Source organism: Diceros bicornis, chromosome 15 (genome assembly GCF_020826845.1).
Source record: "Diceros bicornis minor isolate mBicDic1 chromosome 15, mDicBic1.mat.cur, whole genome shotgun sequence".
Taxonomy (NCBI): Eukaryota; Metazoa; Chordata; class Mammalia; order Perissodactyla; family Rhinocerotidae; genus Diceros; species Diceros bicornis.
The window spans coordinates 38,801,186-38,815,152 of record NC_080754.1 but is presented as its reverse complement, the minus strand read 5'-3'; the positions used below and the strand labels follow the sequence as shown (position 1 = coordinate 38,815,152).

Here is a 13,967-nt window from a genome sequence, read left to right as displayed (position 1 = left end):
GCGGCCCGGGTTCAGATCCCAGGCGTGCACCGACACACTGCTTCTCCGGCCATGCTGAGGCCGCATCCCACATACAGCAACTAGAAGGATGTGCACCTATGACATACAACTATCTACTGGGGCTTTGGAGGGGAAAAAAAATGTACACAATCTTCTAACCACTACTACAATATAGACATAGAACATTTTCATCCCGCCAAAAAGGTCACTTTTGCAGTTTTGTAGTCAGTCCCAGTACTTTCTGACACTATAGTTTTGCCTTTTCTGGTATATCATTTAAATAGAATCCTACGCTTCGTAGTTTTTTCTGACTTCTTTCACTTAAAGTAATGCTTTTGAAATTTATCCATGCTGTTGCTTATATCAGTAGGTTCCTTTTTATGGCTGTGTAATTTTCTTTTTTTTTTTTTTTTTTTTTAATTTTTTGTTTATTGCAGTAACATTGGTTTATAACATTGTAAAAATTTCAGGTGTACATCATTGTACTTCTATTTCAGCATAGATTACATCATGTTCACCACCAAAATACTAATTACAACCCATCACCACACACATGTACCGAATTATCCCTTTCACCCTCCTCCCTCCCCCCTTCCCCTCTGCTAACCACCAATCCAATCTCTGTCCCTATGTGTTTGTTTATTGTTGTTATTATCTACTACTTAATGAAGGAAATCATACGGTATTTGACCTTCTCCCTCTGACTTATTTCACTTTGCATTATACCCTCAATGTCCATCCATGTTGTCACAAATGGCTGGATTTCATCGTTTCTTATGGCTGAGTAGTATTCCATTGTGTATATATACCACAGCTTCTTTATCCATTCATCCCTTGATGGGCACTTAGGTTGCTTCCAAGTCTTGGCTATTGTGAATAACGCTGCAATGAACAGAGGGGTGCATGTACCTTTGCAAATTGGTGTTTTCAAGTTCTTTGGATAAATACCCAACAGTGGAATAGCTGGATCATATGGCAGTTCTATCCTTGATTTTTTGAGGAATCTCCTTACTGTTTTCCATAGTGGCTGGACCAGTTTGCACTCCCACCAGCAGTGTATGAGAGTTCCCTTCTCTCCACATCCTCTCCAACACATGTTGTTTCCTGTCTTGTTAATTATAGCCATTCTGACGGGCGTGAGGTGATATCTCATTGTAGTTTTGATTTGCATTTCCCTGATAGTTAGTGATTTTGAACATCTTTTCATGTGTCTGTTGGCCATCTGTATATCTTCTTTGGAGAAATGTCTGTTCAGGTCTTTCGCCCATTTTTTAATTGGGTTGTTAGTTTTTTTGTTGTTGAGATGCATGAGTTCTTTATATATTTTGGAGATTAAGCCCTTATCAGATGTATGGTTTGCAAATATCTTCTCCCAATTGTTAGGTTGTCTTTTCGTTTTGTTGATGGTTTCCTTTGCTGTGCAGAAGCTTTTTAGTTTGATGTAGTCCCATTTGTTTATTTTTTCTATTGTTTCTCTTGCCCGGTCAGATGTGGTGTTTGAAAAGATGTTGCTAAGACCGATGTCGAAGAGTGTACTGCCTATGTTTTCTTCTAGAATTTTCATAGTTTCAAGTCTTACATTCAAGTCTTTAATCCATTTGGAGTTAATTTTTGTGTATGGTGTAAGGTAAGGGTCTACTTTCATTTTTTTGCACGTGGCTATCCAGTTTTCCCAACACCATTTGTTGAAGAGACTTTCTTTTCCCCATTGTATGTTCTTGGCTCTTTTGTCAAAGATTAGCTGTCCATAGACGTGTGGGTTTATTTCTGGGCTTTCGATTCTATTCCATTGATCTGTGTGTCTGTTTTTGTGCCAGTATCATGCTGTTTTGGTTACTATAGCTTTGTAGTATATTTTGAAATCAGGGAGTGTGATACCTCCAGCTTTGTTCTTTTTTCTCAGGATTCCTTTAGCTATCCGGGGTCTTTTGTTGTTCCATATAAATTTTAGGATTCTTTGTTCTATTTCTGTGAAAAATGTTGTTGGAACTTTGATAGGGATTGCATTGAATCTATAGATGGCTTTAGGAAGCATGGACATCTTAAATATGTTAATTCTTCCAATCCAAGAGCACAGAATATCTTTCCATTTCTTTGTGTCTTCTTCGATTTCTTTCAGAAATGTTTTATAGTTTTCGGTGTACAGATCTTTCACCTCTTTGGTTAAGTTTATTCCTAGGTATTTTATTCTTTTTGTTGCAATTGTAAATGGGATGGTATTCTTAATTTCTCTTTCTGCTACTTCGTTGTTAGTGTACAGAAATGCAACTGATTTTTGTATGTTGATTTTGTATCCTGCAACTTTACCATATTCGTTTATTACTTCTAAAAGTTTTCTGGAGGATTCTTTAGGGTTTTCTATATATAAAATCATGTCATCTGCAAATAGTGACAGTTTCACTTCTTCCTTTCCAATTTGGATCCCTTTTATTTCTTTCTCTTGCCTGATTGCTCTGGTTAGGACTTCCAATACTATGTTAAATAGGAGTGGTGACAGTGGGCATCCTTGTCTGGTTCCTGTTCTTAGAGGGATAGCTTTCAGTTTTTCACCATTGAGGATGATATTAGCTGTGGGTTTCTCATATATGGTCTTTATTATGTTGAGGTACTTTCCTTCTATACCCATTTTATTCAGAGTTTTTATCATAAATGGACGCTGTATCTTGTCAAATGCTTTCTCTGCATCTGTTGAGATGATCATGTGATTTTTGTTCTTCATTTTATTAATGTGGTGTATCACGTGGATTGATTTGCGAATGTTAAACCATCCCTGCATACCTGGAATAAATCCCACTTGATCATGGTGTATAATCTTTTTAATGTATTGTTGTATGCGATTTGCTAGTATTTTGTTGAGGATTTTCACATCGATGTTCATCAGTGATATTGGCCTGTAATTTTCTTTTTTTATGTTGTCCTTGTCTGGTTTTGGTATCAGGGTAATGTCAGCTTCGTAGAATGAGTTAGGGAGCTTCCCCCCCTCCTCAATTTTTTGGAAGAGTTTGAGAAGGATAGGTATTAAGTCTTCTTTGAATGTTGGTAGAATTCACCAGGGAAGCCGTCTGGTCCTGGACTTTTATTTTTGGGGAGGTTTTTGATTACTGTTTCGATCTCCTTACTGGTGATTGGTCTATTCAAATTCTCTACTTCTTCTTGATCCAGTTTTGGAAGGTTGTATGATTCTAAGAATTTATCCATTTCTTCCAGATTGTCGAATTGGTTGGCATATAGCTTTTCATAGTATTCTCTTATAATCTTTTGTATTTCTGAGGTGTCTGTTGTAACCTCTCCTCTTTCATTTCTGATTTTACTTATTTGTGCCTTCTCTCTTTTTTTCTTGGTGAGTCTAGCTAAAGGTTTGTCAATTTTGTTGATCTTTTCAAAGAACCAGCTCTTGGTTTTATTAATTTTTTCTATTGTTTTTTTGGTCTCTATTTCATTTATTTCTGCTCTGATTTTTATTATTTCCCTTCTTCTACTGATTTTGGGCTTTGTTTGTTCTTCTTTTTCCAGTTCCTTTAGGTGCATTGTTAGATTGTTTATTTGAGATTTTTCTTGTTTGTTGAGATAGGCCTGTATCGCTATAAACTTCCCTCTTAGAACCGCTTTTGCTGTATCCCATAAATTCTGGCATGTCGTATTTTCATTTTCATTTGTCTCCAGGTATTTTTTGATTTCTTCTTTGATTTCTTCGTTAACCCAGTTGTTGTTCAGTAGCATTTTGTTTAATCTCCACGTATTTGTGGCCTTTCTGATTTTCTTCCTATAGTTGATTTCTAGTTTCATACCGTTGTGGTCAGAAAAGATTCTTGGTATTATTTCAATCTTCTTAAATTTATGGAGACTTGTTTTGTGGCCTAATATGTGATCAATCCTGGAGAATGTTCCATGTGCATTTGAAAAGAACGTGTATTCTTCGGTTTTTGGATGGAATGCTCTGTATATATCTACTAGGTCCATCTGTTCTAGTGTGTCGTTTAAGGCCAGTGTTTCCTTATTGATCTTCCGTTTGGATGATCTATCCGTTGGTGTAAGTGGAGTGTTAAAGTCCCCTACTATTATTGTGTTACTGTCTATTTCCGTTTTTATGTCTGTTAATAATTGCTTTATATATTTAGGTGCACCTACATTGGGTGCGTAGATATTTACAAGTGTTACATCCTCTTGTTGGATTGTTCCCTTGATCATTATGTAATGCCCTTCTTTGTCTCTTTTTACAGTTTTTGTTTTAAAGTCTATTTTGTCTGATATGAGTACTGCTACCCCAGCTTTCTTTTCATTGCCATTTGCATGGAGTATCTTTTTCCATCCCTTCACTTTCAGTTTGTGAGTGTCTTTAGGTCTGAAGTGTGTCTCTTGTATGCAGCATATATACGGGTCTTGTTTTTTTATCCAGTCAGCCACCCTATGCTTTTTAATCGGAGCATTTAGTCCATTGACATTTAAAGTAGCGAATGATAAGTATGTACTTACTGCCATTTTTTAACTTTTTTTTTTTTCTCAGTGTTTTAGTATTCCTTCTCTGTTCCTTACTTCTTCTATACAGAATTGATGGTCACTTTAGTTTGACCTCTGTCTGAAAGCTGTACTCTTTAACTCCCCTCCTCCCTCCTTTTATGTTTTTGATATCATATCTAACCTCTTTTTTGTGTATTTGTATCCATTATGTTCTAATCATGGAAATAGATAATTTTTCCTATTTGTAGTCTTCTCTTTTCCCCTTAAATCAGTCCCTTTAACATTTCTTGTAGCACTGGTTTCTTGGTGACAAACTCCTTTAATTTTTGCTTATCTGGGAAAATTTTGATCTCTCCTTCCATTTTGAATGATAACCTTGCTGGGTAGAGTATTCTTGGCTGTAAGTTTTTTCCTTTTAGCACTTTAAATATATCGTGCCATTCTCTTCTAGCCTGTAAGGTTTCTGCTGAGAAGTCAGCTGATAGCCTTATGGGGTTTCCTTTGTATGTAACTTGACATTCTCTTGCGGCTTTTAGGATTCTCTCTTTATCTTTAATTCTGGACATTTTGATTATGATGTGTCTTGGTGTGGGCCTCTTTGGGTTTATCTTGTTTGGGGCTCTCTGTGCTTCCTGTACCTGGATGTCTGTTTCCTTCCTTAGGTTAGGGAAGTTTTCATCTATTATTTCTTGAAATAGATTCTCTGCCCCCTTGTCTCGCTCTTCTCCTTCCGGGACACCTATAACACGGATGTTAGTGCGCTTGATGTTGTCCCAGAGGTCCCTTAGACTGTCCTCACTCTTTTTAATTCTTTTCTCTTTTACCTGTTCACCTTGGGTAATTTCTTCTAGTCTTTCTTCCAGCTCACAGATCCGTTCTTCTGTATCCTCTACTCTGCTTTTGAGTCCCTCTAATGAATTTTTCATTTCCAGTATTGTATTCTTCATTTCTGATTGGTTCTTTTTTATATCTTCCATTTCTTTGTTGACATTCTCACTGAGTTCATCTATTCTTCTCCCCAGATCAGTGAGCATCCTTAACACTCTTAGTTTGAACTCTCTGTCAGGTAGGTTGCTCATTTCTGTTTCACTTAGTTCCTTTTCTGGGGTTTTGTCCTGTTCCCTTACTTGGAATGTATTCTTTTGCCTCCTCATTTTGCCTCTTTCCCTGTGCTTGTGTCTATGTATTAGGTAGGTCAGCTACGTCTCCTGCTCTTGGATAGGTGACCTTATGTAAGTGATGCCTTAGGAGGTTTCCAGTGTGCTTCCCTCAGTTCTCAATGTTCCAGGGGTGGCCCCTATGTGGGCTACGTGTGTCCTTCTATTGTGGCCTGTTAGCTCTCCCTATAGGCGCCCAGGGAGGCTGAGTTATGCTCCTGGCCAGCTGTTGTAATGCTCAGCTGCTTGTAGTTGTTGTGGGCCCTTCAGTCTCTTTATCAGGTGTGGGGAGCCCCAGCCCAGTTGGCTGTAAGTTCTAATACCACATTTGTGTTGCAGTATTTCTTTTAACTGAGTAGGCCCCCAGCGTGGCAGGTTGTTAGGCTCAGGGCCTTACAATTGCAGTAAGCCTCTAGCCTATTATGTCTCTTGTCAGCTCTCTGAGGATTGCAGCTGGGTGGGGCTGGCCTCAGGCACAGGAGCACCCAATTGTTTCAGGCTTTGGAAGGTGGGGCAAACCTCCTATGTGGGTCTTTGAGAAGCACAAGTCTTCTGCAGCTGACAATCCCTGCAGCTGACAAGCCCTGCCGCCCACAGGTCCACACACACAGTCAACACAGTCCTGCCCCGTGTGAGCACCCCGACCTCCCGAAGGGGACCCAGTCTCTCCACGGCGAGAGCCCCACACACTCCGCCACCGCCCCACACTCTCCACCTGCTCCTTGTGCACACCCTGCCCCGCTCAAGTCGGCTCAGTTGCCAGGCTGCAGAGAATCCAGTCACCAATCTATGCAGGCCCACACGTTGCCTGAGGGCTTGTTGTTGGGTGGGGCCAGTCTCTAGGGTGGGCTGCCTGCCCTGGCTGAGCTGGATTAAATCGGTGCTCTAGGCGGTGGAGCAGACCCTGGGCTAGCAGGCCTCAGGGAGAACTCCAATGGCGTCTGTGTCAGCATGCTCACACCAGGCCACAACAATGGCTGCCGCCAATGTCTCAGTCCCTAGAGAGGTCTCACCTCTCACCGAGATGCACTCAGGGCCTATTAGGTGAGTCTCTTGTCACCAAAGCACTGTGCACCTTTCTTTCTGGTGATTTTAGGATGCTTTCTGGAACGGGTGAGTTTGTGCGTGGGCCCTTTAAGAGCCAGTTTTAGTTTCTTTGTGAACCGGGTTTTCTGGGGGTGCTCCCCAATGTTTTAGTAGCAGGCAAAGTCAGATATTATGCTGCTGGTGTTGATTGTGCTGGGTCCACAAAATGCCCACAGCAGGGGCACTCCCCGGCTCAGGACCCCGCGCCTCCAGGGAGGCTGCGTACCTGTGAGCTGCTCCCGGCGACCGTGAAGCTGGCGGCTTGTGAAGGCGGTGTTTTTCCTCTCCAGAAGGGAGCCTCTGCCTCTTCTACCTCAGTTAGGATTGTCCGTTGTTGCAGGAGTTCCTCTTATCCAGTTTTCAGTTCTGTCTCAGGGGTAATTTTTCCACGAGTAGTTGTAAATTGGCTGTGTCCACGGGAGGAGGTGAGTTCAGAGTCTGCCTATGCCGCCATCTTAACTCTGCCCCCCTGTAATTTTCTATTTTATGGATATACACTTTGTTGATCCATTTACTAGTAGATGATCCTTGGGGTTATTTCCAGTTTTAGGCTATTATGAATAAAGCTAATATGAACATTTACATATAGGCCTTAGTGTGGACATATATTTTTATTTCTCTTGAGTAAATACCAAAGAATGGAATTACTGGGTCATTTGTTAAGTGTATTATTTTACTTCATAAGAAACTGAAACTGTTTATAAAGTGGTTCTACCATTTTACATTCCTACCAGTAGTATATGAGAAGGTCCTTTCCTTCATCTTCTCACCAACACTTGGTATGGTTGATCTTTTTAATTTGACCATTCTAATAGGTGTGTAGTGGTATCTCATTGTGGTTTTAATTTATATTTTCCTTCTGACTAATAATGTTAAACATCTTTTCATTAAAATATATTAGCAAAGAAGATATATTTACCATCTATATATTCTCTCTCTTTTTTTTTTTTTTCGTGAGGAAGATCAGCCCTGAGCTAACATCCTTGCTAATCCTCCTCTTTTTGCTGAGGAAGACTGGCTCTGAGCTAACATCCATGCCAATCCCCCTCTTTTTGCTGACGAAGACTGGCTCTGAGCTAACATCCATTGCCAATCCTCCTCCTTTTTTTTTTTCCCCCCCAAAGCCCCCCAGTAGATAGTTGTACGTCATAGTTGCACATCCTTCTAGTTGCTGTATGTGGGACACGGCCTCAGCATGGCTGGAGAAGCGGTGCGTCGGTGCGTGCCTGGGATCCGAACCCGGGCCACCAGTAGCGGAGCGCACGCACTTAACCGCCAAGCCACGGGGCCAGCCCTATATATTCTCTTTGGTGAAATATCTATTTAAATTTTGTGCCCATTTTTTGCCCACGTTTTAAACTAGTGTTTGTTTTCTTGTTGGGTTTTGAGAGTTCTTTATAAATTCTAGATACAAGTTCTTTATCAGATTACATAAGCTTAGCAAATGTTTTCTCGCAGTCTGTAGTTTATCTTTTCATTCTCCTAACAATGTCTTTTGACTAGCAGAAGTTTTAAATTTTAATTTTTAATCAGCTTTGTTTTATGGTTCATGCTTTTGGTGTCATATCTAAGAAATGTTTGCCTAGCCCAAGGTTGGAAAGATTTTCTCTTATGTTTTCTAAGTTTTATGGTTTTTGGTTTTACATTTAGATCTATGATCCATTCTGAAGATATTTTTGCATGTGATGCAAGGTTTAGATACAAGTTTTTTTTTTTTTTGCATATTGATATCCAACTCTTAGTGCACCATTTGATGAAGACTGTCCTTTCTTTACTGAATTGTCGTTGTACTTTGTCAAAGATCTGTTATCTGTTTGTGTGTGGGTCTACTTCTGAACTCTGTTCTGTGCCATTGGTCCATTTGTCTATCTTCATGCCATTACTACCACACTGTTTTGATTTCTGTAGCTTTATAAGTATGGAAATCACCTTATGTTACCTCCCCATGTTTTTGTTCTTTTTCAAGGCTGCTTTGTCTTTTGTAGGTTTTTTGCTTTTCAATGTGAATTTTTAGAGTTATCTTATTAATTTCTCCAAAAGCCTGCTGGAATTTTGATTAGGATTGTGTTCAATGTTTAGTCAATTTGGGAATTGACATGTTAGCAATATTGAGTTTTCTGACCCATGAAAAGGTATATTGTTCCATTTATTTAAGTCATCTTTAGTTTTTCTCAGCCATATTTTGTAGTTTTCAGTGTAGTTTTCTGAGTGATGAGGATTCAATGTAATGTTTTCCCTACTATTGTACAATTTTAAAATTTTGATAAATTAAAATAAAAATCGCCTCCTTCCTACCTTGTTCTGTACATTGCTCTCAAGAAAACTGATGATAACCTGATTTTTCTTAACTTTTCCAGGGACTCAGTCGTTTTTCCCACAGAACCAGAATACTTTTTTCCTTATAATTAAAGACTAAAGTTTTACTCCAAGGTATCACTCAGAAGTGACTTTCTGGGTTAGTTTTACTATATATACCATGGGCCCTTTCAATATGTGAATTTGAATCTTTTTATTTCAAGAAAGTTTCCTTGAGTTATAGATTTAAATACTTTTTATGCTTTATTACAGTCATGTGTTGCTTAATGACAGGGATACATTTTGAGAAATGCATCGTTAGGTGATTTCATCATTGTGCAAACATCATGAAGTGTACTTATACAAACCTAGATGGTATAGCCTACTACACACCTAGGCCAAATGGTACTAATCTTATGGGACCACCCTCATATATGTGGTCTGTTGTTGACTGAAACATTGTTATATGGTGCATGACTGTATTTTGTATTTCATCTTCAGAAACTCCAATTATTTGTATATTGTATCTTCTATATCTTCTATATTTATCACCTTTTCTTTGATCTCTTTTAACTTCTTTGTTTACATTTCATTTTCTTGGTTCTTTTTATTTACATTCTCTATTTCTCTTCCTGTACTTTTGGTCATATTTATTCCACCTTGCTAGCTTATAAATCTGTCTTCATTTCTGAGATGACTTTGTCTTTTTTTTTTTCAGGTTTTTTTCCTGAGTTCCGTTAGGTCCTAGTTCATATCTTTCTGCTTTTTGTTCATTTCTTTTCTGAATTCTTAAATTTTTGTTTTGTGATGTTCTTCCAAATCTGCAATTGTATATTTAAATATATTTAACATATATTGGGATATTGTTACAGTTTACTTCTACTTTATAGCTAGTTTTTATTTTCTTTTATTCTGGAATGCCTTCATCTGCTGTTTTTATTCTCATTTTTTGTGTTAGGTTTTTCTGGGCCTGTAATAATAGGTGACCTTCTTGGATAGTGGAGGGAAATTACCTACTGGTTTTCCTAGTTCAAGTGCCTTCTTCATTTGCTCTAATTAAGTACAATTTATTAAATAAATAGTGGCTTTTGAGGGTAGTCTATCATCTTCTCAATCTTTGATATTATCTTATTTTAGTAGGACCTTTATCTTGAGCCACTTCCTTCTTTTCCATGAAGCCTCCAAGAAATAAATCACCATACCAAGGTAGCTCCCACTATCCCAAAAGCCATATCTTACCAAGACCTCTGATCCACCCCTTCTTTTGATCGTCTTCTTGGCTGGTGCTCTGGTCCACCGGGTCTCAGACCTGATCTCAGTATTTCCTCACCAAGGGTAGATCTCTCTTTTCTTCTGGAGGTGAATTCTGTTTGATATTATAGGTGTTCTGGTACCAGTAAAACCTTGTCACACCCTCCTTTCTTCTACCCAGTTCTATCCTGACTTCTTTATGGTGTTATGGGCTTTAGAGCCAACTTTGCTAGTTTGGGATGTTGATTTTCCCACTTTTATGTAAGTGAAAGTTTGTAGTGTTTGTTGTCCTTCTAGTTTTCCCATTAGCCTGGGTTTTGGGTGATTGTTTTTGCTGTTTTTTTTTTTCATACAGGGATCTTATTTGGGGGATGTGTGAAGATACTAGGACAGGGGTCCACAAATTACAGCCCATGAACCAAATCCAGCTCCATTTGGCCTCTGCCTGTGCAATCTAAGAATATTTTTTACATTTTTAAGGGTTATAAAAACAGAAGAAGAATGTTATAGAGACCACATGTAGCCCACAAAGCCTGAAATGTTTTCTCTCTGGCCCTTTACAGAGAATATTTATTGACCCCTGGGTTAGGATTTAGCCAACTATCATTATCTTACAGAATCTCTATAATAATTTTTAAGGGACTACAGAAAGAAGCTTTTTTTTTTTTTTTTTGGTGAGGAAGATTAGCCCTGAGCTAACATCTGTTGCCAGTCTTCCTGTTTTTGCTTGACAACAATTGTTGCTGAGCTAACATCTGTGCCAATATTCCTCTATTTTGTATGTGGGACACTGCCACAGCATGGCTTGATGAACAGTGTGTAGGTCTGCACCTGGGATCCAAACTTGTGAACCCCAGGCCACCAAAATGGAGCGCGCGAACTTAACTACTACACCACCAGGCCGGCCCCCCAGAAAGAAACTTTTATGAGCAAATTCACAGATGACTTTGGACTTGAGTTTTAGGTCTACCTTTGTGCTTCTAAACTATGTCATCCTCCATTAGGACATCTTTGCATATTATTCCTCTAACAAGCATTGTCTAATTAGAAGCATCTTTGTGGAATGATAATGTTTTAACAATGGTGTGCCATTTTGTTAACTACAACCCAAATATGTCATTATGTATATCATGATATTCATAATGTAGTATATCACCACTTAATTATGTTTATGAAAGTAAACTTTCAATATCTGCTTCAAAGCAGTAAATACATGCTACCAAAGAGAAAATGATAAAGAAATTCTTTTTTACTTGCTGTCACTGCTGTAGTTTTTTATACATATGTTAATTCTCCATGTTTTTGTGTTTTATTTGAATAGCACTTGTATTAGCAGATAGTACCTTCTGTTTGTACCGGCACCATGACATCTCCTTTTGGCAGGCTGGGGAGGGGGTATGTGTGTGAACGTGTACACATTTGTTGTTCTCATAAACCTGAAGACAGAACTGAGAGACTTCCTAGTGCCTCTGTCTGTCTTTGGGCAGGGTCATATCTAACTCACTTAAACATCAGAATGTCTTCTGTTTGAGCTTTCCAGATTAAGAGTTCCTACAGTCTCCTTGGTAACTCATTTCAGCATTTCTCAACTAACTGGCAGCAAAGCAGTCTAGCTGAAGAAAAAGTTAAAAAAAGGAAAGGATTTTATTTTTCGCCGCAATTAACTAGACAAATCAGCAGTCGTTTGTTTAAAGGGCTTACTGTGTGTCAGACAGGAGACAGGAAGGAGGGGCATGCTAAAAGAGAACAGCATGGGCAAAGGTACTTTGGAGAATGGGGATGTTCAGGGCCCATTTAAAGAACAGCAAGAATTCTAGTTTGAAAGTATCTACAATGTAGTCTTGAAAGTTCGTGGCTGTGAAATTCCTTTTTTTTTTTAATCTATTGGGACACTATGTAGTCTATTTTCTTGTTTCAGGAAAATAAGCAATAAATTATTGCTATGTGGATTTAAACATTTCTAAGAGCCTAATGTGCTGAGTGAAAACCATAAGAAAGATCTTCAAGTCTTTCATCCTTCTTATTATTCAATAAATATTTTCATTTCAATTTTTTTTTTTTTTTGGTGTGGAGATCAGCTCTGTGCTAACGTCTGCCAATCCTCCTCTTTTTTTTTTTTTTTTTTGCTGAGGAAGACTGGCCCTGGGCTAACATCCATGCCCATCTTCCTCCACTTTATATGGGATGCCACCACAGCATGGCTTGCCAAGTGGTGCATGAGTGCGTGCCCGGGATCCGAACCGGTGAACCCCGGGCTGCCGCAGCGGAGTGTGCGCACTTAACCGCTTGTGCCACTGGGCTGGCCCTCATTTCAATTTTTTGATAGCAAATACAATTTCACTTCCTTCATACCTGTAGGTACTAGGTATTTTCAGAATCTGGTGCTGCCATTTACTTTGGTGCATGTTCTATTCAAAATATATTTGGCTCTACTTGAGCAGGGACATGAAATAAAAAGTGCTGTACTTGGCAGTGTTTTGAAAATAGGACGCCTATTCCTCATATGTTGGCTTGCAAGAGTTTAACATTGTGACAGTTTTACCATAATGATTTTTTTAAATGTCTTTGAACATCATTTTTTCTTAGTTATCGTGGATATCATGAAAATTATTTTTCGTGACAATTAATAGACTGTATTTCAGTTATTATTTCCAAATAGCGTAGATGGAGTGATGGCTGAGCATGTAACATGTATTTCATCCTTCTCAAACCCTTGCTCACAAATTACCTCTTGCCATTAGTGTTTTTTCTTTTTCATTGCCTATAAACTTTGCCTTCCTTTCTCGAATCACTTTTTGGTTGCATGATAATCACTGTATTTTTATGCTTTTATCTATTTTTAAAGTTTCAGATACCATGCAATATTAAATGTTGTAGTTTTCTACTTAACTCACTAAAAATAAGTTATTATTAAAGGTATATAAGGAAAAAACTGATGAAGAATGGTTATCTTATTTGGGAATTTACTTCACTGTTAATAAGAATTTAATATTTTGTTTCCTTCTGAAATTTGCAAATAATAATTACTTTTAAAAATTTCTTTCTCCCTTTTAGACTTTTGAAGATTTTAAAAATGACAAGCAAGCTGTAGAATATCAACAACGTATTGTGGATATTTTGTTGAAAGTAAGTATTCAAAAAATACAGGTCTTTGTGTTGATGTTTATGTTAAGAAAATTGAATTGTTTTATAGCAAATTCTAAAAGAATCTTAAGTGATATATTACAATCATTTAAAAATTTTATTATGATGTCTTTGTCTTCAAAAGTTGAATGAGATACTAATCATTCATTCAAAGAAAATTTAATGTGTCTCAGCTTTAGACTGGATACTAGAATACAGGGTGCTACTCTTGAGAACTGCATATTGTGATAATTGCTATATTAGTATGATTACATGCAATAATAGAGACTAACTTCAGAGTGCTTTGAGAAAATAATTAATGTGAAGAATCTCCTTTTGTCTCATGCCATCATCCCTGTGTTGCTGAGGTAGTTTTGCTGTAGTTTTCACCCTGGCACCGACATGATGGGCGACACTTAAGAATGATTTGAGGCACACAAAGATGATCATCCCAGTCTGAATCTCACTAGATTCAGTCCAAAGCTATTTTGAGATTCATGCTGGTACTAATGAATGAATGCAGAGACAGATTTTTTCCTTTCCATCTGCACAGCTTCACCCAGGCCAGTTTCTTCTCGCAGTTGAAAGCTTAGAGTT

The 13,967-nt window shown here is 38.2% G+C and overlaps 1 protein-coding gene across 1 annotated transcript in view; it reads left to right on the top strand.

Annotated features, from left to right (window-relative positions):
* The window catches only part of VPS8 (VPS8 subunit of CORVET complex), a 257,252-nt gene that overhangs the window by 130,178 nt on the left and 113,107 nt on the right, over window positions 1–13,967 (top strand). The window contains exon 28 of the mRNA XM_058556181.1: window positions 13,302–13,373. Coding sequence (XP_058412164.1) covers window positions 13,302–13,373 — 72 coding nt within the window. The remainder of the gene's footprint in view (window positions 1–13,301; window positions 13,374–13,967) is intronic.